This window comes from Eleginops maclovinus, chromosome 2 (genome assembly GCF_036324505.1).
Source record: "Eleginops maclovinus isolate JMC-PN-2008 ecotype Puerto Natales chromosome 2, JC_Emac_rtc_rv5, whole genome shotgun sequence".
NCBI lineage: Eukaryota > Metazoa > Chordata > Actinopteri > Perciformes > Eleginopidae > Eleginops > Eleginops maclovinus.
In genome coordinates this window covers 22,171,693-22,195,894 of record NC_086350.1, presented here as the reverse complement: position 1 = coordinate 22,195,894, position 24,202 = coordinate 22,171,693, and the positions used below count along the sequence as shown (strand labels likewise).

The following is a 24,202-nucleotide window of genomic DNA, read 5'->3' as shown; positions in this document are numbered from 1 at the left end:
TCACCATCTATCACACTGTCATGCACTAAACCACCCTGTGTGAGTGTGCATATGTGTGTGTGTGTGTGTGTGTGTGTCTACTTGTTCATGTTTGTGTGTTTTTGTGTTCTTCCCCAGGAAAACTCTGTTTTGATTTTCACACGTGTCTGTTCATCAATATGCATGCTCTTCCTTGCTTCTGTTTTTTTAATGATACACTTCTGATTGCATGAGAGACACAGAACTGCAAACACACACACACACACACACACACACACACACACACACACACACACACACACACACACACACACACACACACACACACACACACAATTCAAGCCCATCCACAGCTTTCAAGGTTCAAGGGTTTGTATTACCATGTGCACAATATCTACAGTGTAGTTATGGCATTCAAAATCTTAGGTCCCCGAGCTCCTCCAACACTGCAACATATTATAAAAGGACATAACACAAAATAATAAAATAAAAATAAAAAAGTAGAGCAAAAATGAACACAGTAGTTTAAATTTAGTGCAGGCATTTTGTTACACCAGTCTATAAATAGTGCAGATGAAGTATGTACATCACAGAATATAAACTCAACAAATTGAATTATGCATTGAATGATGAAGTGTACATGTCATATAATTAAATATACAGTAGCAGAGTGTAAGATTAAATATTGTACAATGAAATACAATTAATACTGTTTTTCTGTAAATAACTATTGAGATAATAATTTTAAAAAATAGTGCAATGCAACATGGTTCTCAAATTAGACAGAAAGGGAAGGCAGAGACTCAGCACATTAGGACATGAGTGTGAGTGTAGCAGGGATAAGGGGAAAGAGACAGAAAGAAAGAAAAGAAAGAGAGGCTTTTATGAAGGTCATCTTTCATCTGACTGATCTCATGTTTCCTCCCTTAGGCTTTTAGAGAAAAAGAAAACCCTGTGTCTCGTACTCAATCAATACAAGTGCCATCACCGTCCCCTATTCCACACCAAAGTCACTGAACTTAGCAATAAACTGAGTTCAATTAGGGATTCTTAATGAAACCATGGACTTCTAAAATAAGAAATTATTAAGATAAATCGAAAATGAGACTGTGGTCCCACTCTAGTTTCTGTTCTAGCATTGCAGCCATTTCTTTCTTGTTTTTATTTACATTTATTTACATTTTTCCCTCCCAGAGGTTGTTATAGTTTTCAATGATGTGTATAATGAGAGAACATTAAGCTAACAGTTGATACGTTTTTCAACTTAAAGGAATATTCCGTTTTGGGAAAAAAATTGTCTAGCATCAAACTAATCCTAACAAATATACATATTATGTGGTGGCCAAAGCCTGAAAGGAAATAGAAACAAGCAGAAACACAGCAAGTGTGTTTAGTTTGTCTTGCTACTTAAGGCAAAAGTGAAATTAAATTAATCCATCTAATATTTACAGTACATGTCGAATATACATTCTAAATTTCTTCGATTTAAATCAATAATAGATGATCAGACGGGAAAGCAACACGCAGAAGTGCAGTACAACCAGAGCTAAAGCTAAAGGAGAATTATGGGAAATATTTTGTAAAAAGGATGAGGCAAAATGATGAGATGGAAAATACTGTTTGAATGACATTTCAATTGCCTATAATTCACATATCTCGAGCACTTACAATGTCTTGACTTCCATACAATGATATTTTGACCCAAGTCCCCAAAAACTGGTCTTCAATTGAGTAGACATTTTAAAGAAGATTTCATTGCAATAATGCTCGAAATACTATAACAGTAATGTCTTTTTTTCCCATGGTGTGCTGCTTACAGAATATAAAGCTGTTTCTCCTTCCATTCCTGAAGCCTTGTCATTTTGGCAGATACACCATTTTCTTTCCAAAAGAGGTGATATTCCAGTTATTCAAGGTTAGAAGGGTCCTGTCAGAATGATGGATAGAGAAGCAATATATACCGTGAAGTCATGTACACACACTCACACATATACACACACACACATACACACATACACACTAACACACTTCTCAAAGTGCTCAGCAGAAAGAGATTTGGTGGTGAATGATGAGCTGGCACTGAAAGCATTAATATATCATTAGTATTGATCGCCATCAGGCCCCCTGCGTTGAATCACACATACACATACAGTGCAATCTCCCAGATACAGCAAATTTGCTCTAAATTGGTCACCACACACACACACACACACACACATACACACACACACACACACACACACACACACACACACTCACACACACTCACACACACACACACACACACACACACACACACACACACACACACACACACACACACACACACACACACACACACACACACTTATCCAGTATTGAGTTGTGGTTAAGCAGCCTGTAGTGGCCGAGCAGGCTTCCATCTGGGTGTAGATCAATACACAAAGCTCTCCTACCCTTATGATTAGCAAAGAGACCACTCCCTTTTACAAAGATAAATACTACTCCACCACCATAATGCAGCACCAACAGTCCTGAGAAAAAGTTAACTTAGCCCTTTATGCCTGTATTTGCATTTTCACAACCTTTATAAATGTGATGTGGATCACAAACAGATAACGAGTGTTTGCTTAAAGGAATAACTTTAATAAGTAGTAATGTTCTGGGTTCTTTTCCCCCACTTTGACATGGTGAAAACCAAAGGGAAACTCAAAAGTTTCAGTCTCATTTATTCGGCCGTATGCTTACCACTTTTGCAACGCATGCATTATTCCTATAACCTTACAATTTAATACACTTCAGTCTTGTCCCGACTCACACTGACGAGTAGTGTTTGCAGTAGTTCTATGGGCCTTTTTCTCACAGCAGACATTTGGATTTATCAAACACAGGTGACCAACTACTGCAGGGCCTTACAATACGTGCTGGAGTGAACTGTTAGGGTTATTGGATCCATGTGTGTTTGTCTGCTATGGCTGGATCTATTACTCATCAACAATTTTAGAATAAAGAAGGAGACTGATTTGACTGGAAATAAATGATGATTATAAACCCTTTTTACTTCAGAATGACAGAAAAACATTAGGAAGTAGCACTACATGAAAATGTAAAAAACACACAACAAAATTAATTGAATTGGACATTTCTTTAGCAGCAGCTTTTTTTAGAGCGAAAGAAAGCCTCCCTAGAGCAGACAGACATAAAGTGGAGTCAGTCTGGCTGTGAGGAATCAAAATGGTAGTATGACATACTGTATGTGTTTGTGTGCATGTGACTGTGTGTATGTTGCTATTATGGTGAGTCATTGAGATGACATAAACTACATTCCAGTTGAACTAAGCAACCCCTTTACTATCTCTGTCTGCATTTCTGTCTGCTCTCCGACTCACCTCTCCCCACTCACCCGTCCCCCAAATTCCCCATTCCCCCACCTCCCAATTCCGCTCAGCTATCACTTAAGTGTAAACATATAACCACACATTATTATTTTTTTGTACAGCCGTAGCAGGTGATGCCACAGGCTCACAACCACTCACTCATTAAATATATTTAAAAGTCTTGTCATACTGCTGGCTTACAATGATGACCTAATAATCCATTTGGTGTTGGTGTGTTTTTGTCTAACTGTCCGTCTGCCTGTCTGTCTGCCAGCTATCTTGACTAATATATCATTTCAGTGAAGTGTATAAACAGCAGCGCTGAGTTGTGTCTAGTAGAGTACTCTAGCTACCTCTAGTGAATGTTTTTGAACTGCAACATTTCTTCTGTGGGCACCACATCAGCTGGTAGATGTAGATTAAGTACTGTATATGTTTTCAAATGTGAAAATGTGTTGATTACCTACTAGCTAAAGTAGTGTTGTATGAATTACTTTAGCATAGTCAGTGTTTTACTTACAACAGATGGTAGGGGGCTCTTTCCCAGTTGGAGAAAGAGACTGGAATATCATAAAGAACACCACGCACCATACTTCTGTGAAAGGGGCAGCAGCCACATGTATTTAAATGTAGATTTTTTTGCACTTTCAGATGCAGAACTGAATCTGTAATCTCTTTAACTGCACCAGATTCCATTAACAAAAACAGTAAATGTACGTCCCACAACACGGGAGTTGCTGGTTTGCCGCTGTCTCGAACGGTTAGTTTGTGTGACTTTGGTGAATCCAAATGAACCCTTTAAACCACCAAAATCACACACAATAACAGTAACTAACTAACAGGATCAAGGCAACAGAAAATCAGCATCTTCCATTTTCTGTAGGGCTGTCTAATCGCAGATTTACGTGATGAAAGTAGTCTTAATATTCCATACAGCAACACTGATATACATTTTTTTTTTTAGCTAAGTTATTCTTTTAAGTATCTCAAATACATTTTGCTGCTGCCTCTGTCCACAGCAGTAATCACTTTGCTCTGGGATGTCTGTTTCTTCAAATGAATTTGGGCCACCCGGCATCTACTGTAGGTAAAACTATGAAAATGGATAAGTGCCTCATACAAGCCCCTTTAAAAAAAACACAGTGCTAAAAAATTTCCATGAAGTAACCAAAATAACCTTTTCAAGTGTTAACATGTTTGACTGCTCCCATAAAAGATTTATATCTGGGGTATGCACAGTAGATACTTCCCAACACAGTTCAATATTGTTGTAATCAGTTATAACTATTTTTCTGCACTTTGTTTTGAGAGTAAAGTTCAAGTTAAAAGTTACCAGTATGACTTTACACCTGATCATCCTTGAAATGTACTCAATCAATCTCTTTCCCTCTATACCCTTTCTTGTGTCTTGCTCAATCACTCTTTCTTTCTTTCCCTCTTTCATCCTTCCATCCCTCTCTCTCCCCAGTCCAGACGACAGCAGGACCCCAGCCCTGGCTCCAACATGGCCAACGCTGACGTGGAACACAAGATGCGCTGAGGAGAAAGAGAAGAGGAAGTACTGCAAGGAGGAAGAGAAGAAAACTAGGGCTGACTGTCTGTTCACTTTCAATACATCAACAACAACAAAAAAGCATCTGAGATTGCAATGTTGACCAATGTTTTCAGCATTTGTTCTTTGTTTCCTTTTAGGTCTGATATGTTTTTTTTTTTTTTTTGAGACTCAAATCATTTTGTTTACATTTTGGAATTTAGAAGAAAACAACTTCCTCAGTTGATTGCATTGAAAGTGAACCAAGCCCCACAATTAGAAGTGATCCCAGGAATAAGTAGCCAACAGACCTGGGCAAAAAGTATTTGAATATATTTAAACGCAGAGGAAGGTTTATGAGAGTTTGAATTAGCATTATATTGCAAATATGACACATCCGAGGTTGAAGTTGTATTCAGTCAAGTGAGTATTTAATCTATATAAAGTAAAGATCAAAACATTCAGACTTCTATTTATTTTTTGTCCAGGTCTGAAACTATTTTATGGATGGATCCAAGTACCAAAAGGTATATTTTCTATTAATACAAGTAGTGAAAATAACAATAACAGATGCCATTAGTGACGGAAGGAAAAGAGAAGTCAGAACGACACGAGAAAAAAGAGATTTGTTTGGCTAAGGGCCACGGTCAAGGCCTATTGTCCAGGATTAACAGAAAAGCATGTATCAAAAAGTAAGGTGTTAAAAAAGAAAAGCAGTGGGACTGTGTTGTTCATTGTTCTGCAACACCTCACATTTGGGAACATGCCTTTGTTAACCCCAATTATACGTAGTTCACAAAACCTGCTGTTTTCTAAGACCAAGTTCACTTTGCTGGAAGGGGAGGGAGGGAGGGAAGGGAGGGAGAAAGGAAGGGGATACGATAACAAAAAACTGGGTTGCATTTAAAAAGTAGGCAGGTGGGAGGAGAGCATCCAGAGAGAACTATGCCGTTTTGTGTAGTTAAGAAGTGTTTGCTGTACTATAATATCAACCCTGGTGAGATTTAACAAGCTTTATGGCCAATTTGCACTATGTGATACAATCTAACTTGTTCTCAACATGGATTTTCTTTACATGCATGAAACCAAACACAGGCCTATGTTGTCTATTGTTACCTATGCAGCATTTTCTATTGTGAGAACACTCCCATTTAAAGCGCTTTGATAAGGAATAACTGGGATTTGTAAAAGCTACATCATAGTGAAGCAATATTTGGGTGTGCCCACACAGTAGTATGCACCACAAAGCATAAACGCATTGGTTTTATTTTACCAAGGTTTGTCACCAGGGGGACTTGTGATCTGGGGTTGAAGGAATGAACCCCCTTCTTGTGCATGAAGGTGGTACCCTTTTCCTTGACATTGACCTGCTACTTTTAAGTCTAAAGCTCCCAAATTCTTAAAACAACACAACAAAAACATCAGTTGCATGTGCAAGTCACTTTTATAAGTAAGGTACCAATCCAACTTGAAATGCATCTAATGATCCATCAATCGCCCAGATATTCCTCATCATGAAAGGACTGTATAATCCTGAATACAGTACAAATCCTATTCCCTGTCCCGTTACAGCACAAGTGTAACAAAATGGTATGTTGTTTTATTGTTTTGTTTGAGTGAAAGTCATGATGTTTACTTTTGATATTACTTCTCACATCCGTATACGTATTCATTTTTGTTCATCTTTCAGCTTTGTTATGGAATAGTAGTAGCAGCAGTAGACTATTTTATGTAAAATTGAGATGACTCTCTAAAGATTTGGGAGTTTTAGGGACTTTTCGCTTTTTATTGTTTTATGTATGTTATTTGTATTGTTTTTTAAAGGAAATCCACTTACTTGGTTAAATACAGTGAATGTGGATTGACTCTTTTATTTTTATATTTTGCAACTAGAAGCTAATTTCATTTTCCAGTGTGTTTTACATTTAGATCTCTCAACGGTTTTATTTTTACTATTATACCCAAGACAACTTTTTTGTCTATTCATGCTTTTCTACTTTTCTCGGCCTGACTTATTAAGAATGTTAATGTTCTTTTTATTAATTAGGAGAACAGGTTATCTTTTTTCCAATGATATTGTGTTTGTAACATTTGACAAGAAGTTTTACAATAGCCACACTATTGTAGTTGAAATAAAGCAGTTATTTGAAAGCTCAAACAACATGATGATGATGAACTCTGACTCTGATTGAGGCTCTATCATTTTAACAGACCTCAAGATGCAAACGAACTGAAACAACGGTTCAAGCTGCATCTGTAACATATTTGTGAAGTTTCCTACAGCCCCATTAACAAAGTTCCCAAATCAAAATCATCGATCTCAGAGTACAACAACAAAACATGCAGGATGTTTATACTCAAACTGCATCGGGAGGAAGTATTTCAATAAGGTTAGAATATTAACTTTCTCATTGATTGGCATAGTTCATTTTTTTGCACATATATTTGGGAAACTGGGGGAGAAAGAGTTTATTTTGTGTCTCTAACTGAAGATTGTGGAAAACATACTTTCTGTCTGAGGCCATAAGTGGGATATGAGGTGCATTGTGTGACTTGGCTGAGTTTGATATTGTTATGTCATATGTGTGGTTTGTGTTAAGGTACCCAGCAGTATGAAGTTAAAGTATCTTTGACTCAGCCAGAGCATTGGGTATGTACATTGAAATTTTGCTGGACAGTCAGAGACAGTACAGTTTGGGATGGTCTCTTTAAGAAGTGAGTTGATTATGTTATGTATGAACTACAGCTTGACAGTGGCCAAGGGCCCTACATTTTTAAAACCTGTGGGTGTTCTCATGAAATCCACCATTACATTTCTGTAATTCAACCATCTTTATGGATTTAAACAGCACGTTCAGCTTAAGAGACATTATTAAGGAAGTGATTATAAAAGATAGACATTTTTAGGTGATATAATGTGACCCCAGCGTACCATCATGTGCTCAACACACCCACCCAATCAATTATTGTACCAATATTTAAGTGGTTACCCACCTCAGTTAATACCACATCCCTCTATTCTCTTAATGCAGGCATTAAGGCAAAAGAAAACACAAACACATTTATTTTGTCTTTCTTTTTTCAATCTACTTTGACCGCTTTTGGTTTATGTTATTTATTCATTGTTTTTTTCTTAGAGATCCAAAGAAGAACTCGGGCCGCTTGTACACAGTCCCCCTAGTTTCATGTACTTTTGTGTGGTCCTACAGTTTTAAGGTTGAGCTTGTCCTTTTCTGTAACATGTGATATTCATTACAACATGTTGGATTTGTTTCGTAATAAACATGTACGAATTATTGCATTCTTTGTTTTTTGTTTTTTTGTATGGAATCTCAGTATGATCTCAGATGACATTATTGGATGTTTTAGTTACTTTCTCAAATGATAATGAAAATACAAAATATAATCAAAAATAGATTATACAATTATGTTTTTATTTTAGAGCAATTCATCAGGATGCAGGCAATACAAAAAAAAAGAAGCAAAATCTTTAACATCAGTGTCACCGTTGCTAGCAGCAACATTGAACTAATTTCATGCTATCAAAACTCTCAAGATCTTTGCAGCTTGCTTTTTGTTCAGAGCACTAAGTATTTTTAGCATTGAGGGTTAGAGGTGTAGGAAAGCCCTCCACAGTAACACCAAAGTGGTGGAGATGGCCTCAAGATGGCTGTGGCTCAAAAGGGCAGAAATGGAGTAATTTATAACTAGCCATCTGGACACAAGCTGTTGTCTGATCAGCCAAAGATTACAAGAACATCACTGAAGATGTGTCAAGAGCAGGAGACACAATTGTAGGAAAATATGGTTACTCCTCAGACACAAGTGGTGAGCCCTGTTAACATACAACATATTCTACAAATGATTGCTATCCAGCAGCAACTGCACTTCTCTCTATAAGTAAAGAGTGCCTACGCATTAGCGCTGAACAATACTGCAGTAATACCTGCAGAAATAAAGACTGAAAACAAATGACATTCATTCCTAAATTGTTCTTATCTGATGGCCAACCTATAAACATGCTTAGAAATGTAGACACCATTATTACCAGCTGGACTTTCTCCCATCAAGATCATGTAGAGAAATACTGTATTATTCAGTTTGGAAATCTGTAAATATATACATAGTGTTACATTTACGTACTTTATGTAGTCAATTCAGTTTGAGCCCCCTCTCCACGGATGTGGCTGGCCAGCTGGATGTCTTTGGCATGATGGTAAATCTCTTGGCGTGGATTGCACACAGTTTGGACTCACTGGACTCCTGCAGAGCCATGACGGCGGAGCTCTGGAAGCACAGGACTTGCGGATCAGCAGCTCTGTGAATTTCTGGAAGGGACGGTTCTGTCTGCTGCCGCCTGGCAGGCGGTACCGCAGCATCAGGACAAAAACCACCAGACTCAGAGATAGTTTCATTCAATAAGCCATAAGACTATTTAACACCTGAGCTCTGTGAAGTGCCTCCATAAGCATTCATCTGTTGTCATCTAACAATTTATTGTTCTAAAAAGTTATCACTGCAATAAACAACATTTAATTGTATTACTGTATATCATATTCTATTTACATGTGTATAGACTTTTTCTTGCACTATTTTTTTATTTCGTTATTATTTGAATTAGTTGATTGTTTTATGTCTTATATATGTTGCATTGTTAGAGGAGGTTGGGACTTATCATTTTTATTGCCATTTCTACACTGTTGCTTATGTGCATATGATATTAAAGCCTTTGAATCTTGAATGTATTGTTCAAGCTATTTAAAATAAAGTGTTCTAAAAAGTAAAATGCACACTATTCTGATGTTTGAACTTACTTTTGATTACTCTGTAATGGAAACTTGGAATAGACTAATTAAAATACATAAGCTTCATTCATAATGTGTTTTTTTTTTCAAGTCTCTTGATATTCTATACATATTATACAAGAGCCAAATAACATTGCGTAACCAACCAAATTCCATAAGATATTTAGCTATTGAGGTTGGTCTCGTGTTTAAATGAAATATATATTTTTTTAAAAAGGCAAATTTTCAGGAGAGAAGAGTCCTTAGAGTAAAGGGAACAATACTCCTAACGTTACATGTATACACCTAGAAGGACTAAATGGGGGAGAGAGGGGATATACTTCTCTTCATTAAAACATGTGTTCTTCTTGATTAGAGCAGAGTAGTGCTCAGCATCACACACTGTTGTTAAAGGCATTTCAGATAAGTCACAGAAGGGAACCAAACTAGTAATTTAAATTCATTTGTGTTAACTGTTTTCACCGTACAATCAAGCATGAATGAATACATATTGTGCTCAAATAAAAAAATAAAAGTGTGATGAAGAAAAGCACCCTTAACACCTCTGATTAAAAATGTAAAGAGTGCACTGACTAGAGGTACTTTAGAGGAGGAAATAAAGCCCACTGGAATCATTCAAATTGTAAATCTAAGAGGGGGGGGTAAATCTGCACACAGTGTAAAGGCACAAGTAAAAAAATATCGTTTTTTATATACAGAGATTAATACCGAACTGCTTATCGTATTTTAGTCTCACTTTAAACTCAACACAAGTTTTCAATCAGAAGCCATTATTAGAGCAACTGCCTTTCTTCTTTGTCTCTCTGATTATTGGCGGTGCAGCTGCTGTGGAGGAGGTTTCGTTTTTCTAATTATTTTTGTCGAATAGCTGATCAGCTTCAGCGCACGTGTCACCTTGCCTGGGCCAATGAGCGCTGACCTGACTCCAGTAGTTCCTTTATAAAGCCCCTGTTCTCGGCAGCAGACATTCTTTCTTGAACTGTGAACGCAAAGAGGACTGAGGAACCACAATGGCAAGAACCAAGCAGACCGCTCGTAAATCCACCGGAGGCAAAGCCCCCAGGAAGCAGCTGGCCACCAAGGCTGCTCGTAAGAGCGCCCCGGCTACCGGCGGTGTGAAGAAGCCTCACCGTTACAGGCCCGGTACCGTGGCTCTCAGAGAGATCCGTCGCTACCAGAAATCCACAGAGCTGCTGATCCGCAAGCTGCCCTTCCAGCGCCTGGTGAGAGAAATCGCTCAGGACTTCAAGACCGACCTGCGCTTCCAGAGCTCCGCTGTCATGGCTCTGCAGGAGTCCAGCGAGGCTTACCTGGTCGGCCTGTTCGAGGACACCAACCTGTGCGCCATCCACGCCAAGAGGGTCACCATCATGCCCAAGGACATCCAGCTGGCCCGCCGCATCCGCGGAGAGAGGGCTTAAATTTACCCGAAACCGACCCATAGAAACCCAAAGGCTCTTTTAAGAGCCACCTCACTCTTCACTGAAGGGCTTATATTCCTCTACATGAATGACCAACCTTAGCAATGCAACATCTTTAGAAACCGCACTCTGAATAGAGGAAGTTAAAATATGTATCAAACATGCTCATATTTGTATAATTATCAGCAAATTGCGGAATTATTATCATTGTTCCCTTAGCCATAATAGCAGTCTACTCAAATGAATGTGTTGTTATTCTGTATGGGGTCAGATCAGTCTCCTAATACGCAAATGCACACAGGTTTCAAACGTGTATTTCATGATCCACACATGTTTATCAAAGCACACACAAATGTGGTGTTTCATCTACATGTAAATAAAATCCAAATACAGAAAAACGTTTTACATATGCATTTTTGATGCACACATTTGTTTTCCGTTTCAAACCGCTGAACCTACATACACAAACCGCTTTCTGTGCATGGATCGCTGTGCATTCGTGTGTGGGTTTTTTGATTCTTCCCTGACGGTCAACCGATTCATACTTCTAATCATGGGAGGCGCGTCTGGCTCAGGTTTGGAAAGGCTAACCAACTTTTGTACCTGACGCTGCCGGAAGACAACGTTATTAAGAAGGCTACGCACACACACACACACACACACACACACACCACATATATAAGTGCTTTATAACTTAAATGAACTATTGTCTAGTGACAATAACCACTGACAATTTGTGTCTGGTTTTGTAATGAATAAATTAAATGCATACAATAAGCGTTAAAGTCTACAAGCAAAAACATCACAATCCAACAATATTGTAGCTGTGTAGTCTTCACAGAAATAGTGGATTTACAAAATACTGTGGAACAGAAACACCTTTACAGATGTCAGCAGTTGAACAGTAGTATTATGTTGTTGTATCAGGCTGTAGTGCTGAACAAAGCTATTGTTTATTGTTGCCATGGCAACGTGTGCAATGTTTGTAATGTTTTCTGTCTACAGCCAATCAGATGTCTCCTCCATTCTAAGCCAGTCACATGAGCGCTTCCCCTCAAGGGTATTATTTCTTGCGTTCATGACGTAGCACTTCATATACGCATTTTGCGCTGTCCGGAGCTGACAGGTCAACTTCATCACAGCGTCTAGCACAAGTGAAAGTGAAACTGTCTCTCCGTGAACGATTCAATATGCTTTAGGTATGAATTATTGTGACATTAGTGATGTGTTATTGTGAGCATGGAAGTAATATGGGTGGCATTTAGCGATGCTAAAAGACTACCTAGGACAGGGGTGTCCAAACTTTTTTTCACTGAGGGCCATATAAAGGAAACCATACAATGGGCTTGGCCCCTCACTAGAGGTGAGGTATTTTGCCTTATAAGTTAGCAAAATTAAGCAAATGTAGGTCAACTATGTATCTAACAAATTATACATTTATTATAAGTGTTGGCAGCTCATTCCTTAAAACAGAAGCATTCTTAAAATAAGGGGAACTATGAAGGGTCAATTTCAAGCTTGTTATATATTATAAATGCGTGATATTTATTGACCAAGATTTGTTAAAAAATGTTTCAGCTTTAATTGACTGAAAGGGGGTTTATTAACACATGCATGCTACTAATAACGTAATATATGTTTACATATTTAAGAAGTACAATATAAGACAAGCACACGTTTCAGGATTGGGCCATATTCCATTATACTTTTCAATATTGCTGCGGGCCGATTCAAAATGGACAATGGGCCGCATTTGTCCCCTGGGCCGTAGTTTGGACACCCCTGACCTAGGACATACACCGGTTAATCCTATTTAACTTCAGCTCTTAATGTTCAATTTAACTCCATCATTAAACACAATGGAATATATTTTAGGTAGTCTATTAGCATTATATAGCTAACTTGCCAGCACACGCTAGCATTACATGCCACCCATATAACTGTAACACATCCCAAGAATTCATACCTAAAAAATATTTAAGCATTCACGCGAAACACTCATCACTAACTTCTGCTGGACGCCATGATGAAGTTGACCTGTCTGCTCCAAACAGCGCAAAATGCGTATATGAAGTGCTTTTCTGCATTTGGATATTATTTACATGTATATGAAACAGAACATATGTGTGTGCATTGAACAACATTTGTGCGGTGTATGAAATACAAGTGTGAATCCTTCCGTGTGCATTTGTGTATTATGAGACTGATCTGACCCCATACTATTCAGAGATCTGTCTGGGGCATCCATCTATGATTATGCATAACTGTTTTACTCCAACCTGACAATGCCTTGTCCTCTTCCAATCTGGTTTGATGTATAAAATAAATAAATTCACTAATGGCCAAATAATAATAAAAAAAGGACTAACAATACATCTATAAATAATGGACCCCATAGTTGGAGCAGGTCTGGAGTATATTCAACTGTCGCAGAAATACTGTTGGTTAAGCGGTCTACATTATAAAATAAAATAAGCTGGTTTTGTTGACTATATAGGGACATGCCTCAAGAGACAATATCAGGAATATGTCATCAGATGTAGTGGGTGGCTCTTAAAAGAGCCTTTGTGTTGTTGGTATAACAGCAGCAGAGTTTACTTGGAGCTGGTGTACTTGGTCACAGCCTTGGTGCCCTCAGAGACAGCGTGTTTAGCCAGCTCTCCGGGCAGCAGCAGGCGGACAGCGGTCTGAATCTCCCTGGAGGTGATGGTGGAGCGCTTGTTGTAGTGAGCCAGACGAGAGGCCTCACCGGCGATGCGCTCAAAGATGTCGCTCACAAAGCAGTTCATGATGCCCATAGCCTTGGAGGAGATACCGGTGTCGGGGTGGACCTGCTTCATCACCTTGTACACGTAGATGGCGTAGCTCTCCTTCCTGGACTTCCTCCTCTTCTTGCCGGTCTTGCTGACGGTCTTGGAGACGGCTTTCTTTGAGCCCTTCTTGGGCGCTTTGACGGAAGGTGCGTCAGGCATGATGATCAGTCGGGGATTGACAGTCAGATGGATTCCAGAGAAGCGAGCCGCCTTTTATATTCACTCTATGCAAATCTGGCTGAGCTGTTGCTTTCACGGGATTGGTTATCATCTGCGCATGACCGAGCCTACGCATACAAAGTAATGATGTACTGTGAGCAGATGTATCTGCTTTACTTGAATGTAATAAGGTAAACTTAATACTAAATTGGTGTTTATAAAATGAACACATACGCCAGGGGTGTCCAAACCTTTTTCACTCAGGGCCACATTCAGAAAAATCTATGTAAGTTTGGGCCACACATCGCCTCACCTCTAGTGTAAGTAGCAAAATCAATCAAATGTAAGTCAATTATGCTTGATAGTTGGATATACTAAATTGGTGATTATAAAATGAACACATACACTAAGTTCTTAATGACGCTGGCATTATACAACCTCCACCAGATGAGTCGTCCATTTGTGGAAGATTTTATATCTGATTGGATGTTAAAACTCTGAATTGCCCATGTTTGTTTTATCCCTTTTGTATCAGCTGGAATGAGCATATGATTTAGCATCAGTCTTTGTCTGATTGAATCAAGGGATGTTATTTAATTGGGAGGTTATACCTCCAATGACCTAGCACCCCATGAGGAAGTCTGTCTACAGAGATCAGTCAGTGTTTCACAGAGGTTCCCAAGATAAGATGTTGTCATTAAATGTATTAAGTGTCTACACTCTACCACAGACACAAGTATACCTTCTATAATTTGATTAATATATCTCTAATTCAGAGAGCAATCTAAATGTATATTCAAATGCTGTATAAATTCAACAACATATTTATAAATAGTATTTTTTAATGAGTGTTTTCTATTTAAATGATTCCAGTGGAATGTATTTCCACCTCTGCACAGCACAATCTTTACATTTTTGAATCAGGCGTTGAGGTGTTCCTTTCTATAGCAAACCTTTGTAAAAAATATTTATATTTTCATGAGCAAATCGTTTATTTAGTCATGCTTGATTTATGGGGTGAGCACTGACAAAGTACAACTTAAATGACAAATGTGGTTCACGTCACGACAGTTGTTGATCACCAGTTAGTTATTTTAGGATGTTAAGACATGTTAAGTTAGGGATCTTCTCTTTATTCTAATGAAACTTCCCTCCTAATGTTACTTTAAAAACAACCATGTGACACAACTTCTTATTCATTTGGATTTTAAAATCAATAGCAGTTTTACACTTGTATAAAGTATACATGAACGGAATTCCAGCTTTAGTTAGGGGTGAGTGTGGCTCTTAAAAGAGCCATTGTTTAGATGCAGATGGTTTGGTCGTTTACTTCTTGGGAGCCTTCTCGGTCTTCTTGGGCAGCAGCACAGCCTGGATGTTGGGCAGCACACCGCCCTGAGCGATGGTCACTCCTCCCAGCAGCTTGTTGAGCTCCTCGTCGTTGCGGACAGCCAGCTGAAGGTGACGGGGGATGATACGAGTCTTCTTGTTGTCGCGGGCAGCGTTTCCAGCCAGCTCCAGGATCTCAGCAGTCAGGTACTCAAGCACAGCCGCCAGGTAGACGGGAGCTCCGGCACCGACGCGCTGGGCATAGTTACCCTTCCTCAGATGTCTGTGGACACGGCCAACAGGGAACTGGAGTCCGGCACGGGAGGAGCGGGTTTTGGCCTTTGCTCTGGCTTTTCCGCCGGTTTTGCCTCTTCCACTCATTTTCAGACCTGCTTTCAAAATCGGTATAAGAAAAAGTGTGTCTGGTCCGAAAAACCGGGCCTTTATATGTCCGCGGAGAGCGGGATAGTTTTCAGCAGTGGGTGATACACTCTTCTTCTCTTTCTTCTCTCGTTATTGGCGGATTGCAAACAACTTTAAAGTGCATACCGCCACCTACTGTACAAGAGTGTTTATCACCATGTCCTCATATCACCACTCTTGGAAATAGACAACTGTGTTAAAGTTATTTCAAATTCTTCCAATCAGTCCAGTTTCACTCAAATACTTAAAGAGTGCCTGCTGCATCTCTGACCCTGTCACTTAGTTTTCTTCATCTCGGTTTTGTAAATGTTGCAATGTGATATGATGTGTTCCACATTTGCTTTCACTCCACACCTACTGCACTCTTTAAGGTCACTTGTGATTTCTGAGTCTAGTGATGGTGATCTCCTCCCCTCTGTTCCTTTCTGTATATATCTTTGTTATGACTGACTTCTGTAACTTGTAGTATGCCCTCCCTTTTTGCTCTTCCTCCCACCTTTTCTGCCACATTTCAATACCTTTTTTCTCAATTATTATTTTCCTTCTCCCTTTCCAAGTGAAACTGGTATTTCATATTTTAATAATTTATCAGCATGCTCATTCCCTTTAACCCTCTCATGTGCAGGCACCCAGCATAACTGTAATCCCCCCTCTGAGGTCTCAGTAAGCAATGTTCTCTAACAGTTATTGTTGGCTTTAGGCTTTTCAAAGCAGATTTTGAGTCCACATATTACCACCCTATCAGGTCTGACCTGTTCGACCCATTGTAGCCCAATAATTGATGCAAGTATTTGTTCTGTTTGAACTGAGACTCATTTTTTGTTTTGAGATTGATATTTTCAACTTTGGGATGTATACTCCTATTCCCACACATTAGATAAGAACACCATAGGGACATAAGTCATTAATTTTCAATCGTTATTACCAGTGTTGGGCAAGTTACTTCCAAAATGTAATATATATTATTATACATTACTTATTACTGTCTTCTTTTAAGTAACAAGTTACATTATATTAGTACTGTCTTTGAACTGTAATGCGTTACACTACTTTTGCATTACTTTTGAATTACTTTCACCAAAATAACGACAAAAGTATGGCTAGGCATTTTACATTCTAAAATGTAGTTTAATGCAGCTCATTACACATACATACATGGCCCAGTAACATAGTGTATATGAACATGTTTCTATTGCAACGTTAGCTTACTTTGTCATTTATGGTGTGAACAGGCATTTTGACAGGCTTTCTAAAAGTCAGCGATTCCACAGTTGTCAGAGTCACATCTTCAACAACAAACTCCGGCAAGAGTCTCTTAACTTCTTGGGGTTCAAGCAGTTGAGCAGACAGAGAGAAAGTTAACGTATGTAGCTTTGGCTTTCAGGCACTCGTTCCTTCTATATTGTTAAGTAATATAACCTCTGTTACTTTTGTAATGCATTACACCCAACGCTGGTTATTACTGCAGGCATTACTGCATGTATTACTGCAGCATTGTTCAGCGCTATTGTTGAGAGACTCTTTACTGAGAGAGAGACATGCAGCAGCTGCTGTATAGCTTTCTCTTTGTAGAAGATGTTGTATGTTAGCAGTGCTCACCACTTGTGTCTGAGGAGTAACCATATTGTCCTACAATTGTGTCTCCTCTTGACACATCTTCAGTGATTTTCCTGTAATCTTTGGCTAATCAGACCACAGCTTGTGTCCAGATGTCTAGTTATTTTGAGCTACAGCTATCTTGAGGCCATTTCCTATTCCTCTCTCCCTCAATGCTCAAAATACTAAGTGTTCTGTATGAAGAGCGGGCAGCAAAAATCTTTAGAGTTTTGATAGCATGCAATTACTTACCTGTTGCTTACAAAATTGACACTGATATTAAAGATGTTGCAATTTTTTAAATATATTGCCTGTGTGCTGATGAATAGCTTATACATTTTCCCCTAGGAAAAATAAATATAATCATTTTATAATGTGTCTTTGAGTATGTTTTGTCAGAATACGTGATATCGGGGACTCAGCTGTGCGCCCTCTCTCCTGCCTGTCGACACAAAGAGAGCTGCCTATTCCCCCTTTATCAGTGGACTGATTCCACATCTGACCTTCGTCTCTAAATCTCACAGGTTTTATTCTTTCCAGCCTTCGTTCCCTCATGGAAAACATTTCATATATTATGTTATATCTCCCGAGACTGTGATGAGTCATTTGCAGTTTTTTGTTCCTTGGAGTAAGTGAGTTCTATTTTATATTTTTCCCAATAGATAGCAAGAGAGCCAAGCCTATACGAAATAAAACGTTGGTTGCGTATTGCAACAGCAGTCTGCTTGGTTCTTGCCATTGTGGTCCCTCAGTCCTCTCTGCATTCACAGTAGAGAAGGACGAGTCCTGATTCATCCAGATCATTAACCCGGATCCCAATAATGACCCGGGAGTCACGAGTCTCCCCTCTCCATTAACCCAAATCCTTTGAGGCCTACACCTGGTGACGTACAAATTAAAACTATATATTGCGTCATTCACTACGCTCCCTATAACATGTAAAACCACATTACAACATATCCCCGTCCATCTGCCTAGCCTGTAGCAAGTAGCTACCAGAACAGAAGGTCCATAGTTTATCATAGATAAGGACTTGGATCCATTTCCACCACAAGTCATCGTTTGACTCAGGGGAAGCGGATCGGACACACTTCCTGCAGACCCGTCAGACTCAGAGCCGTAACTGTAGCAGATCCAGAGATCCAGACTGAAACTTCCTTTAGAGCCGGAAACATAGTGGACTTGCGGGATCCGTGGATCCAGATCAATGATCCAGAACAGTAGCCTACGAGTGAGTCAGCGGAACTTCACAGACACAGATTCGGTGAGCGGACTGAATGAGTGGATTATTCCACACAGCTCGAAACAGCAAACTCGTCGGTCGGACTCGTCATGGTTTTCAGTGAGTGTCAGCTCTGTTTATGAGAACGTAGATGCATACTGTGCACAGATAATTTGACGATTTCACCCAGTCAAGTGTGAGAAGCCAAATATTAATAAATAATAAACAATCAACAAGCATTAAGACAGAAAAAAAATATATATATTTGAAGTTGGAGACTATGGCCTCCTGTTTCACCGGTAGGATTTCTACACTCTTGGTGATGCTGACTCAAACGACTCAAAGGACTAATACGATCCGGATCTCTTCAATGACTGAATCAGAAGACCTTGAGTCCGTAAAAAGATCCGGATTTGCCATCTCTAGTTCACAGTTCAAGAAAAAATATTTGTTGCCTAGATCAGAGACCTTATAAAGGAACTACTGGAGTCAGGTCGGTGCTGATTGGCACAGGCAAGGTGACACGTATGCTGAAGCTGATCAGCTATTCGACAAAAATAATTTCAAAAAACGAAACCTCCTCCACAGCAGCTGCACCACCAATAATCAGAGAGAAGGTGAAGAAAAGCAGCTGTTTTGTATTATTAATTCACATTTGGCATTGTGAGTTTCTGGTAGCTTTATAAGAGACATATTTTACAAAACTTTGTATTGCTACAGAAACATAGACATTTAATTCTCCTTTGAAAGCACATAAAACTTCAAATACACATGTTGAAGGATACAAGAAATGAAGGTTCTGCCCACCTCTGGCTGAAAACCTGTAGAGTTGGTGTTATTCTCTGTGATAAGTTTAATGTGGAAAGATTGAATGACAGGAAAATGGTGATTAGAAGAGGATGGAGTGTTTAAGATTTGTCAGAGAAGGGTAAAGGAAGGAAGAGAGATATATGCAGGGGTGCTGTATGTATTTATTAATATGTTTTATTATTATAAAAATGAGCTGTATATTCCACAGCATGTGAAACAAATACAAAATAGTACCTTATCAGATCAACACAATCCACGCAACATTTAAACAAAGTTAAATATAAAAAGGGATTCATTAGGTGCTACAATGTGTGGCGAGGCTGCTGCAGATGTTCTACCAGCCTGTGGTAGCCAGTGCACTTTTCTTTGCTGGGGGAGAAACGCCAACAAAGGGGACACTGACAGGCTGAACAAGCTTGCGAGGAAAGCTAGCTCAGTAGTTGGAGTAAAACTGGACAATGTGGAGGAGGTGGCGGAGGTGGCGGAGGGGAGGTCGAGAAGGAAGCTGGGCTGTATCCTGGAGAACCCCTCCCACCCCCTCCATGCAGAGCTAGTGAAAATGAGAAGGATGTTCAGCCACAGACTCATCCCTGCTTGGCACCCCACTAAACGACATTCTAATGTGCCTGTAGCCATCATGCTGCACAATCATGAGCTAACCCTGTAACCTGTTAATAGTAACCAGGACTGCAACTTGAACTGTTTGTACAGCACTGACCATGCTCTCACCCCTCCTGTAAATATAATTTTCAATCAAAATGTCTATCGAATGATTAACATTTTTTCGTGATATCTTGTTTCAACAGTTAACAATATAGTTTCAACTATATCATTTTATATTACCTTTTGAATCTGCACTGTCCTGTTTTTCACTCTAACCCTGTTATTGCTATACACCTCTGACATTCCCCACAGGGATAAATTAAGTTCCATCTTATTTATCCTAAAGTGTGGAAACATAGACAATATAAACAGTATGGAACATTGCTATGTATGAATGAGATGTGCATGGTTGAATTATGACTGTAATAATTGCGTTTATAAACAGTTGATTTCATTGACATCCAGTTCAATATCCTATTGAATAATCTGGATTAAATATGTATTAAACATCCACTGCAGTTTCTATTATTAATTCATTTTACCATCTGCAGTTACTGAGACAAGAAAAGTGCTCTCCAATGACAAAATGGGTGGCTCTTAAAAGAGCCTTTTGTGGATCTTAACAGATCAGACGGATGACAGCTCACTTCTTCTTGGGTGCTGCCTTCTTCGCTTTGGGCTTTGCAACCTTCTTTGCGGGGGACTTCTTGGCTGCAGGGGCTTTTTTCACCACCTTCTTGGGGCTCTTTGCCACCGTCTTTTTGGCGGCCTTCTTCGGGCTCTTGGTGGTCTTCTTGGGGCTCTTGGTAACTGCTTTCTTGGCCGCTGCGGGTTTCTTTGCCTTCTTGGGAGATTTCTTTGAGGCCGCGGGCTTTTTGGCCGCTGCTGGTTTCTTGGCTGCGGGCTTCTTGGTTTTAGGAGCGGCTTTCTTTGCTGCGGGCTTCTTGGCCTTAGGTTCGGCAACCTTCTTGCTCATTTTGAATGATCCGGATGCCCCGGTGCCCTTGGTCTGGACCATAGTCCCATTAACGACCAGGCTCTTGATGGCGGTATTGACGCGGGAATTGTTCTTCTCCACATCGTAGCCTCCGGCAGCTAGAGCCTTCTTAACGGCGGCCAGAGACACGCCGCTTCGCTCCTTGGATGCGGCCACAGCTTTCACGATGAGATCACGGACGCCTGGGCCGGTCTTCGTCGGCTTGGAAATCTTCTTCTTGACGGCTTTGGCCGGTGCGGCGGCTGGAGGTACTTCTGACATTTTCTACTCAAGTTTAGTTCCTGCTCACACTACACGAGAGGCTGACTGAACTGGTGAAGAGAGCGGGGCGCCGCTCTTAAACACATCATGAGAACCGTGGAGACTCAACTAATCCTGTTAATGATGATGGCGGACTTGTTTATCTTCATATTGAAATTATGTATAGCTCTGAAGCTCTCTGAATCTTGTTTGTGGAGCTTCCAATCCTCACATTTTCCCCACTGTGGCAAGCACTGCTAAACTGCATATCTCTCTAAGTATACTCATAAACTCATCTTAAATGCACCAAAGCTATAATAAAAGCTGTTTTCCAAGTGACCCAGGTGTGTGTCCAGGGACTCCATGTAAAAACAGCTGTATGTTGTTTATGAGATTGTAATAAAGTGAAGTTTTCTGGTAAGAGCAAACACACCGATGATGGCAGGGCTTAGGGTATGGTTTAAAAAGGCTTTGTATTAAAGTGGACTCTATCAAATACCAGCAGATATTAAATGAAAACCAGCCTCTGCTCGGATGCTTAAAATGGGCCGTGGTTGGACATTCCAGCAGGACAATGATCCGAAGCATTACTCAAAATCTACTCAAAAATGATTTACTGACCACAGAATAAAGACTTTGCCATGGCCATCACAGTCCCCAGACCTAAATCCCATTGAAAATGTGTGGGATGAGCTGAAGAGTCCACAAGCATCAACTTCCGAATCTTAAGGATTTGGAAACATTCTGTATGGAAGAATGGTCTCAGATCCCGTGCCATGTGTTCACCAACCTCATCAGGCATTACAGGAGGAGACTCAGAGCTGTAATCCTGGCTAAAGGAAGCTGCACAAAATATTAAATGAAGGGGTGCACACATGTTTTGGAGAGAAAAAAAAAAAAAATGTAATGGTAACATTATTATAATTATTTTACTTCAGTGAAAATGTTAGATTTTAGTTAGTATTTGGACTGAAATATCATGACGAAAAACCATAAACTTGTTTTGCTCATTTTTACCAAATGGGTGCCAATAATTCTGGAGGGCACTGTATGTTAGACACACTATGTATGAACACATTTATACATAATACCTTTTTTTATATTTGTATTTATTTTAAATAGTTTTGTTTGTCAATTTAGAACAATGTATTTTTATTTGTACCGTATTTTGTTTTTATCATCAACTCGACCATGTATCAATTAACTTTGATTGTAATTCGAAATTGCAACAATTTAGCCAAATCACAGTACATAAGTGAATAGATTCCAGCAGTACTTTATAATTACTTCCTACCTACCCTTTCAATGTAATATATCCATGCCATTTGTAATATTTCTTAAAAGATTGCTTTTGCAAAAAGATCAGTCTTTGCAGTTAACGTCCACAATTTAATTTTGATCATGCACTTTTATGTGATGTGTAAGTGGTTGGATTTACTTTTCTTACAATGTATTCCTAAACTTGATGGTGTGCATGAATCAAGTATCTAACTTAATCAAGACTTACGTTTTTCCCTGCTCCAACATACAGTGGGGCAAAAACGTATTTAGTCAGCCACCAATTGTGCAAGTTCTCCCATTTATAAAGATGAGAGATGCCTGTAATTTTCATCATAGGTACACTTCAACTATGAGAGACAGAATGGGGGAAACAATCCAGGAAATCACATTGTAGGATTTTTAATGAATTAATTGGTAAATTCCTCTGTAAAATAAGTATTTGGTCACCTACAAACAAGCAAGATTTCTGGCTCTCACAGACCTGTAACTTCTTCTTTAAGAGGCTCCTCTGTCCTCCACTCGTTACCTGTATTTATGGCACCTTTTTGAACTCGTTATCAGTATAAAAGACACCTGTCCACAACCTCAAACAGTCATACTCCAAACTCCACTATGGCCAAGACCAAAGAGCTGTCAAAGGACACCAGAGACAAAATTGTAGACCTGCACCAGGCTGGGAAAACTGAATCTGCAATAGGTAAGCAGCTTGGTGTGAAGAAATCAACTGTGGGAGCAATTATTAGAAAATGGAAGACATACAAGACCACTGCTAATCTCCCTCGATCTGGGGCTCCACGCAAGATCTCACCCCGTGGGGTCAAAATGATCACAAGAACGGTGAGCAAAAATCCCAGAACCACACGGGGGGACCTAGTGAATGACCTGCAGAGAGCTGGGACTAAAGTAACAGAGGCTACCATCAGTAACACACTACGCCAGAGACTTAAATCCTGCAGTTCCAGACGTGTCCCCCTGCTTAAGCCAGTACATGTTCAGGCCCGTCTGAAGTTTGCTAGAGGGCATTTGGATGATCCAGAAGAGGATTGGGAGAATGTCATATGGTCAGATGAAACCAAAATAAAACTTTTTGGTAAAAACTCAACTCGTCGTGTTTGGAGGAGAAAGAATGCAGAGTTGCATCCAAAGAACACCATACCTACTGTGAAGCAAGGGGCTGGAAACATCATGCTTTGGGGCTGTTTTTCTGCAAAGGGACCAGGACGACTGATCCGTGTAAAGGAAAGTATGAATGGGGCCATATATCGTGAGATTTTGAGTGAAAACCTCCTTCCATCAGCAAGGGCACTGAAGATAAAGCGTGGCTGGGTCTTTCAGCGTGACAATGATCCCAAACACACCGCCAGGGCAACGAAGGAGTGGCTTCGTAAGAAGCATTTCAAGGTCCTGGAGTGGCCTAGCCAGTCTCCAGATCGCAACCCCATACAAAATCTTTGGAGGGAGTTGAAAGTCTGTGTTGCCCAGCGACAGCCCCAAAACATCACTGCTTTAGAGGAGATCTGCATGAGGAATGGGCCAAAATACCAGCAACAGTGTGTGAAAACCTTGTGAAGACTTACAGAAAACGTTTGACCTCTGTCATTGCCAACAAAGGGTATATAACAAAGTATTGAGATGAA

The 24,202-nt window shown here is 39.7% G+C and overlaps 5 protein-coding genes across 8 annotated transcripts in view; 2 read left to right on the top strand and 3 right to left on the bottom strand.

Annotated features, from left to right (window-relative positions):
- The window catches only part of cbfb (core-binding factor subunit beta), a 32,760-nt gene extending 24,593 nt beyond the window's left edge, over window positions 1–8,167 (top strand). For 2 of the 4 annotated variants that reach the window (XM_063897016.1, XM_063897034.1), the window contains one exon: window positions 4,809–8,167. In XM_063897016.1, coding sequence (XP_063753086.1) covers window positions 4,809–4,853 — 45 coding nt within the window. In that variant the 3' untranslated portion in view covers window positions 4,854–8,167. Of the gene's footprint in view, window positions 1–4,803 lie in introns of all 4 variants that reach the window. The other 2 variants (XM_063897007.1, XM_063897024.1) reach the window with 1 other exon arrangement.
- A 2,491-nt stretch (window positions 8,168–10,658) lies between these two features.
- Window positions 10,659–11,450, top strand: LOC134873466 (histone H3). Its single transcript, XM_063897097.1, has one exon. The coding sequence runs from the start codon at window positions 10,682–10,684 to the stop codon at window positions 11,090–11,092; it is 411 nt and encodes a 136-aa protein (XP_063753167.1). The 5' UTR covers window positions 10,659–10,681; the 3' UTR covers window positions 11,093–11,450.
- A 2,215-nt stretch (window positions 11,451–13,665) lies between these two features.
- LOC134873587 (histone H2B 1.2-like) lies at window positions 13,666–14,077 on the bottom strand. The gene has a single exon (XM_063897345.1). It carries the CDS (start codon window positions 14,062–14,064, stop codon window positions 13,687–13,689), a length of 378 nt encoding a protein of 125 aa, XP_063753415.1. The 5' UTR covers window positions 14,065–14,077; the 3' UTR covers window positions 13,666–13,686.
- Window positions 14,078–15,058: 981 nt separating this feature from the next.
- Window positions 15,059–15,881, bottom strand: LOC134873513 (histone H2A-like). Its single transcript, XM_063897183.1, has one exon. The coding sequence runs from the start codon at window positions 15,772–15,774 to the stop codon at window positions 15,391–15,393; it is 384 nt and encodes a 127-aa protein (XP_063753253.1). The 5' UTR covers window positions 15,775–15,881; the 3' UTR covers window positions 15,059–15,390.
- Window positions 15,882–20,690: 4,809 nt separating this feature from the next.
- On the bottom strand, window positions 20,691–21,305 carry LOC134873400 (histone H1-like). The gene has a single exon (XM_063896966.1). It carries the CDS (start codon window positions 21,303–21,305, stop codon window positions 20,691–20,693), a length of 615 nt encoding a protein of 204 aa, XP_063753036.1.
- Between the last annotated feature and the right edge of the window lie 2,897 nt (window positions 21,306–24,202).

Bases quoted from the DNA above. Each gene is read 5' to 3' on its own strand.
- LOC134873587 (XM_063897345.1), bottom strand. From the start codon at position 14,064: ATGCCTGACGCACCTTCCGTCAAAGCGCCCAAGAAGGGCTCAAAGAAA.
- LOC134873513 (XM_063897183.1), bottom strand. From the start codon at position 15,774: ATGAGTGGAAGAGGCAAAACCGGCGGAAAAGCCAGAGCAAAGGCCAAA.
- LOC134873466 (XM_063897097.1), top strand. From the start codon at position 10,682: ATGGCAAGAACCAAGCAGACCGCTCGTAAATCCACCGGAGGCAAAGCC.
- LOC134873400 (XM_063896966.1), bottom strand. From the start codon at position 21,305: ATGTCAGAAGTACCTCCAGCCGCCGCACCGGCCAAAGCCGTCAAGAAG.